General features: G+C 40.0%; 1 protein-coding gene across 1 annotated transcript; it reads right to left on the reverse strand.

Annotated features, from left to right (window-relative positions):
- Positions 1-693: 693 nt before the first annotated feature.
- Positions 694-6,395, reverse strand: LOC309705509 (somatostatin receptor type 5-like). The gene is made up of 4 exons (XM_082531393.1): positions 6,085-6,395; positions 3,774-4,476; positions 3,322-3,660; positions 694-2,071 (listed from the first exon to the last, which is right to left on the reverse strand). Exons 2-4 carry the CDS (start codon positions 4,437-4,439, stop codon positions 1,997-1,999), a joined length of 1,080 nt encoding a protein of 359 aa, XP_082387519.1. The 5' UTR covers positions 4,440-4,476; positions 6,085-6,395; the 3' UTR covers positions 694-1,996.
- Between the last annotated feature and the right edge of the window lie 1,835 nt (positions 6,396-8,230).

The raw sequence follows: 8,230 nt of genomic DNA on the forward strand, positions 1-8,230 counted from the left end.
ATACCTTTGGTGCAATGAGTTATTTGAGTTACCATTACCTCTCACAACAACAAGCCCGCTTTCTCTTTCTCTGACCATTCTCCGTTAAGCTTGGAGATGGTTATGTGGGAAAGTCCCAGCAGTTTCTGGAATACTCAGTTGGTGGTTGTCTGGTACCAACAACTGTGGTACATTCAAAGTCACCTTTCTTCCTCATTCTGATGCTCTGTTTGAACTTCAGCAGGTTATCTTGCATGTTTATGTGTCTAAATCCACTGAACTGCTGCAGTGTGATTGCCTAATTAGATAATTGTGTTAAGGAATTTAGCAGGTGAACAGGTGTGGCTGCCAAGAGGCCCAGTGAATGCACATATCACAACTGTGCACTTATAATACATCCTGCTGTGTGTCAGCCCCATTCCATATCTACAAATTAGAGAATATACAAACATGTTGCTACTTTAGAAATATTAGATACTTTGTTTTGATGTATGCATTTTATATGTCTAACAGCTCTCATACCAGTGTTTACTTACTATTTGACCATTTTCCTTCATAAGAAAAATGAGACAGCTACTCCCCTTTTACTACTCCTATGAATGGAAGGAATAATGCATAAAAATATTAACATTTACTATCAGATTCAATGGGAACGTGCTGAAACATACATCTGCTTTTATTTAAAAAACATACAATCACAGTTAGTGGAATAAATGTACATATAATGCAACTTTGTAATATATATATATATATATATATATATATATATATATATATACACAATTAATTTTGTTTAGTTAGTTACTGTTCTTACTGTCTTGGAGCAACTGTGACCATGGAGATGCAGAGTAACAGACGTCACCGTTTATTAATGGTCAAAGTAGCTTCACTATTTTTTTCCTTCGTATAGGTGACCCATATACAACACATTTAACTTTCATATGCATAACAAACTCAAATTCACTCGTCTTTTCATAATTCACAGTGCTTTGAACACAAAAAAATTCCCTTGTTCCATTCTCACCTGTAAGGCTTTCACAAGTCCATCTGGATTTTTAACCAAGCTCAAAGTCACGACTGGTCACATGCTTTTTGCTTGACTCATGTTACAAATATAAGACGGGTAAGTGCTGCTCAGCAGGTTTGTCCACCAGGTTGAGAATGCTGCTTTACTTCCCCGTGTTGTCCACTCCAGTCTGTCAGACTGACTTTAATATGTCCCAAAAAACCTGTCACATGAAAATCCACCGTAACAGTCATGACCATTCAGCCAGCTTTACATCAATCAACAAGACAGTCACAAGTCTAGTAACAGCAGTACAAACCGAATACTGTAAATTCACAAATTAAAGAACGAACAGTGTCTGAGATAAAGCGGTACAATAGGAGCCCGGGTCAAAGATGGCGTGAATGTAAGGCTAATACCTGATACATGAATATACGTTCAATCTAACGTCATTAAAATGTATACCGGTATTTCCACAGAACTGATTAACTACTTTGTTATACACAGTTTATTTCTAAAGGAATGCTTTCACTTTTCAAAAAAATTAACCTAATTTTCTTTTAAGCTGAGCACTAAAAGACCCCTCTTGTTTTTATCACAGTTACTTCAACACAGAAAAGAGTATGATAGTTGTTTAGTCCCAAATGCGCTCAGTAAGGTAAAGTCAGTACTTTCACTGAAATGCACATTTGACTGAATTAACAGGTAACAGCACCATGACAAGCTAATAGAGGTGAGAAAGCATGGGGTCTAATAATGCAAATTGAAAATTTTCAGCATTTTGTAATCCGATGACGTTTTCTACGTCATCATGACATAAACTTATGCCTTGTATAACACAGTCAGTCTAGTACAAAGTCCATAAAAAATATGCTGCAATGACTTCTTTTTACTCCTTTGAATGTTCCACTCAGGAAGAAATGATCATTAATAAAGGCAGGTTATTAAATGACAAGGGAGAAAGCATCCAGGTTCCATGTGGTATCAAAACAGTACATAGTGGATCAGCAGTCATTGGCCATTCACCACATTTTTTGTATTGAGAGGCTCACTGTGAGCGGTCCTGAGATCCTTCAGCTGGACGGACTATGGAGACAAAAGCAGGCACAATACTGGATTAGAGATGCAGTAAATGCAGCAATGGAAAACATATACATATAGATCTGGATCTGGGTAAGTATTATTACAATTTTCAGACTTATTCAAAAGTACAAGCTGATATTTGCAATTCAGAGACAGGAAGGCATTTAGTTGTGTTGACACATTCACATGCGCTAAAAAAAGTGCTCAGAAGTTTAGTGTTTCTAGGAAATGCCATTATTTTGAAAGATCTCAACACATATCTGGGCAGGAATGCAGAGGCATATTTTCAGAACTAATCTGTATTCCAGTGAAGGATTGCGTTACTCAATAATATTTCTACTTAATTTTAGCTTGTTTAAAGTGTAACTGATCATTAGACTAACCCTCAAATAAGCCTCTTCAACTTCTTCTTACTCAATGAAATAGAGATATAACGCTTGTTATGAGCTAGCTCTAACCAGACTAGAAATACAAGTGGAGGGTAAGGGTTCACGGGTAACCAAGAGAACAACATCAATATCTCCACTTTGAAGAAACATGCCTCACAAGTTCAGATGAAATGGTACCTGCATGAAAAATGCCCGAGTGTCAATGGTAAACATGTGTTTCTTGGCCTTTCTTGGATTCTGGCCTTCGAAGCAGAGTTGGCAGAAAAGCCACATCAATTAAAAGGAACCGCTTGAGACGCACAAATGTACACAATGTGCAGATGAAGACTGTAAAAATAGCTTGTTTCAGGGCTGTTGTGAGTGTTTTATATATGTTGAGAAAAGAAAAAAAAAGGAAAAGAAAATCTACCCATTTTTCTTTGCTAATCCAATTCATGGCTGCAAGTGCCATGGGAGGTAGACCCTGGATAGGTTGCAGGACCAATACAGAAAGACAGATAACCATTCATGTTCACATTTACACGTGCAGCCAATTTATAAAAGCCAATTGTCCTTGCATGCATGTTTTTGCACTGTGGGAGGAAGCTGGAGTATGTGGAGAGCAACCACGTAGGCACCGTGAGAACATGCACGGATTTAACACCCAGGACTGTCTAGTGCTAACCAGCCAATGCAACCTGTAAGCTGCGGACAATAACCTAAAATACAGCTGTGATCTATGCAAAAACTTTGCACCTAATTGGATCAATAAAAAGGGTTAGGTGACCCCCCGCCACCGCCACCACCCCTTCAAGTGTTAGTGTCTTACTGTTCCTATTAAAACTTTGCACAAATGCTGTATGAGAAAACAGGATATTGGTTTACCTTGGTATCATTCTGTCTACCCTGCAGCACCTGTGCAGCTCTGGCAACATTTGCTTTCTGAAAGCAGAGCACTTTCTGGAAGCTCTCTTTGAAGTTTTTGGAGAGGAAAGCATAAAGAAACGGGTTGGCACAGGAGTTGACGTAGGTGAGGATGACCACGGAAAAGTAGATGTCCATACTGTGCTCAGGGATGATATGAATCAGGTTGACAATGTTGGTGGTGTAAAAGGGAAGCCAACAAAATACAAAGACCAGCACGATGATGACCACCATGCGTGTCACCTTGCGCTCGGATTTGCGCCGCTTAGTCAGGCCTGCACGTTCACGTGCTGACCTCACCTGAAAAGGAAAATTAAAAGAAAGTTTTAATGAGAGCGTGAGAGCAGAATCTCAGCAGAATAACAAAAAAATATATTAGCTAAGTCACAGGGTGCTTTTATTTGTCACTTTACCTTAATGACAATGAAGAGGTAGCAGAGGCAGACAACAATCAGAGGACCAAAGAAGCTCAGGATAGAGGTGTAGAGGATGAAGACAGCAGACCACACATCATGTGGTTCAGGCCAGCTCATGTTGCAGGTCTTAAAGTCCTCCTGTACACTTGAGAAGATGATGACTGGCAGAACAATCAGGAATGACACAACCCAGACTATGCAACTAGTTATCTTCGCCAACCTTGGTTTCCGCCATTTAACACTGCGAACAGGATAAACCACGAAAAGGAAGCGATCGATGCTCATCAGTGTCAGGGAAAAGGTGGATGCAAACTGGCTCATAGCATCAGCAGTCATGCTGATCTTGCAGACAGCTTCTCCAAATGGCCAATAGGAAAGCACGCTGTTGGTCCCTATGAAGGGAATCCCCAGAATGTAGAGTTCATCCGCCACAGCTAAGTTCAGGATGTAAATGTTAGTTGCTGTGTTCATTTTTGCATAGCGGGCCATCACGTAGATGGCCAGTGTGTTACCCAGAAAACCCACGATGAAGACGATGGTGTGGATGATGACAATGACCTTGTTAAACGGTAGCAGCATGGTGGTGTTTGAGAAACTGTCCGCAGTAAAGTTGTAAGTGGAAGAGATGCTGACATTCTCAAATATCCCACTGTAGTCCTCCATCTTCAAGGAGGTAGAGCTGATGTCCACTGGAGTTATGCTAGAAAAAGTCACAAAAGAGAAAAAGACAGAGTTGTACAATTATTATACCACAAACCTAAATCACCCCGTAAATGTTTTCACTGCTGCAAATGCATTTGCAGTGCTGTTAACAATCTGTGTGCTTTCTATGAGGTTGTTATCTGGATAGAGAGTTCAGAAGTCTGCATACATGACAGTCACTCTCTAGCCATAAATGTACCAGAATATTATTAATGCTACTTGCACACTGGTGCACACTGACACGGTAGTGAGTAAAGTTCTGTTTGTGCACCTCTGCTGCTGCAGTGCATATGAAAAGAGCTATAGTTTATTATATTGTGGAGGATTTACTATTCTGTAGGTTTCTGCTTTAGGAACTCTATTTTTGCTGCCCTTTGGATCACAGAGAATCAGCAACATATGGGGAGAGCACCGATTTCTTCATATTTACCAGGAGAAACTCTCCAGTGAATACTCTGAGTGAAAGAGAGAGTAAAGAAAATGCCTCCCAAGGCTCTTGAGTTCACTTCTTCTCACATATGCTCACTGCTGCAATCAAAACAGTTGCCACTTCACCAGAACAGGCAGCCGTGATCATCATTTTATGTGTTTGTGGCCAGCACAAGCATTACGTATTTGATTACATTCGCTTTTTATATTAAAGAAAAAGGACATGATAATCTATATTGCATTTTCACAGATCTAGGAGGATTCTTCCCTTTGGTTTAACCCCCCCCCCCCCCCCCCCCCACCTTTAAGTGAGATTTTTTTAATGTATATTTGTTTGAGGCGCTAAACTAAACCAAAACGATGTAATTCAAATGAGAGATATTTTCAAAAGCTGGTACAGATGCAAAGCTCAAAGCAAAACTGCAGACTAACTTCAGCTGAACCAATTCATCAGACATAAAGAGAGTAAAAAGTGGCAAAAACAATCAACTTTCTTCTCCTATTTACAGCTTCTACCTTTTTTATGTTGTTGTTGCTGTTAAAAACACCCCAAAACCTTCAAACTGGTATTCTGTTTCATGTTGGCATCTCAAAGTTGCCCCCAGGCGCCATAAACGTGTCACACGATGTAAAACAACAAAGAGTAATGATGGCAACGACCAAAGCAGCCAGCATTCTAATAGTTAATAATCCGCGCACTTGTAGTAACTGCTCCTTCGGTAGCTCACTTAAATAATCTTATAACTGCCTGTTGTCGGGCGTTCCCAGCTGAAGCTGTGAAAATTTGTTGCACAAATAAATAGTGTGACGTAAATATTAACCGAAACACGCTGAAAAACAAAGGAGTGACGCGCAGCCCGCAGTATAATGTTGAGAAAACAAAATATGTCCAGGCTTCAGGCTGCTTTAAGCTTGCCATTTTTGTTTTCCACCATAGCCCCCAGTTAAGGGAGACAGTTTAACCGTTCATATTCATATTCAATAAACGAAATCAACTAAACTACTACTTTCATAAATAAAACTTTAAGGCTTCTTGAACATTTTTCTAAGCATGACAACGTATTTTTGCCCACTTTTGGTAAATATTAGTTAAACTATTAAAATACCTCTTCGAATATTCTTTAAACTCAGTCTAAGTTAACATGTAATTCATGTCCAAGCATTTGCTTCCACCAACCTGTGTGCTCCCGTGCGCCTCTCCACGACCCAACGCGTCTTAGGCACTCATGCGCTTTTGGAAACGCCAACGCTCCTTTCACAATTTCTTTTAAACAGGAAGCATCTCACTTGACTTCTCATTTTGTGCCATCTTCCCGAAGTCTCCGTGGTCCAGTCTCCATAACCAGCCACGCCAAGACTGCTGTTATCTTCGCCTCCCCACGATTTTCCTCAAGCTTCTTCTAGAGAAGAAAACCCAGTGTGCGGAGAGATGCTCTCCTGCAATGATGAGAAGGTCTTGTAGTATCCACGACTCACTGTGAGTGTTAATGTGTGGGGAAACTTCGTCCCGCCTTCGGATGAGGAAGCCCCACCCACGAGGTCAGTTGTTGGTATAAAAGCATGCATTACAGCCCTCCTTTCCTTTAATTTTTTACTGCGACTTTTATTGCCGCCCTTTAGGTTAATGATAACATGACACTTTTACCATTATTGTGAAAATAGTGGAGGGAGATGGAGCAGTGCCAAGCTCCAGCCAGAGGAATAAATTACCTTGATGGTGGCCTTGGGCACCTGAGATATTAGAGCAAAAGGAAAAGGGAAGGAAAGTGGAAGGGAGGGTGAGGGTGCACTTTTGAGGAAGACATTTGATGATAATTGTGTGGGAAAGCTGCCTAATTTCAAGCAATTAGTTTCATGTTGTTGTCATCCAGGTCAGTGCAGCGTTACACACACACACACACACACACACACACACACACACACACACACACACACACACACACCACATATGCAGGCAGAGTGCGCTTGCAGAGGCACACTCACACAATGCCCCGCTCATGTCATTAGTGTCATGTCTGTATCAGGCTAAAACACCACACAGGGACATCAGTGACTTCTCACAGTTTGAAAGGTCCAGTTCACTGGTTCAAACCAGATCAACTGTTTATAAGTAAACACTGCCGGACAGGTGTGCACAGAGGCTTGCCCTGAAGGGACAGGTGGTGTGTAGGGGCATTTAGGATACCAGGATAATGATAAGGCTCATTTATACTAAGCTCTCACCAATGCAGGCTCATGGGTTCAAATTTTATACAGCCAACGTTTTTGTTTTTGTTTAGTTTTTCCAGAACTAAAGAGCTTCACAAATGCTTTTTACTTTATAGAAAACTAAACAAATGAAAAGTTGCTAAACTGGTCTGTAACTATTAACAGCAGGACTATTAAAGAGGAGCTCAAATACAGTTTAGATGTCTAAACTGTGGCTCCAGCCAAAATCTGGTGCAGTGAAGGTTAGAATAAAGTCAGCATACCAGACATTTCTAAACTTCTCCTCAGAGACTGCATTAGCTGCTAGAAGAAAACACCTGGATCTTTCATCCAGCTGCATTGTTCTTACTGAGGGATGCAGATTTATTCTGTCTTTTTGTCGAAGGAACGCTCTTTGCATTCCTTCTGTTCTTTATAAAACTGTGTAATAACTCTTCTTTCTGTTACAGGTGAACACGTAAGATTACACACACGTATTTCCGCATCATATGCAGACCAAATTTAATGCTAACCAAATAATCACACTATCATTTGAACTATGGCAAACTGTTGTCATGTATTGAAACAAACCAAATTAACCCAGTTTACTATATGTTAAACTTTGACTCTCTCCTTCAAGGTCAATAGATTTGAAGGTCAAAATTATTATGATGTCATACAGAGCTGTTATAAACTGTGTTTCTTACTGCCATATTTTGTATTGACAACATGTAAGCATGTAGAGAATGATATCTAGAGATTCTAAATATCACATTATAGGAGACATGATGTCACGTTTGACCTCTGACCTTCCAACATCTGTCATGCTATTCTTATATGTCACTACACTACAAACTTCTTAGTGTATGTTTAAAGAGCACACATACACACAATACAGTACTACTGCTCAAAGAGTGAGCTGCCTTGGCAGTGGTTTGCACTCTCGTAGTGCTTCCTTTTTCATTTAATTTAATTTAATTTAGTTTTTCTGTATTATACATGTCATTTACTTATGAAAGCATCTTTTTTCCCTTCATTAAACGATGAATGATCTATGAATTAGGGTTGATCTGATATCCTCGTGTTGGTGTTGTTCCCAGATCATCATACTAAATGTTGTTCCAGGATCAACATTG

Source organism: Aulonocara stuartgranti, assembly GCF_965226115.1.
Source record: "Aulonocara stuartgranti genome assembly, chromosome: 4".
NCBI lineage: Eukaryota > Metazoa > Chordata > Actinopteri > Cichliformes > Cichlidae > Aulonocara > Aulonocara stuartgranti.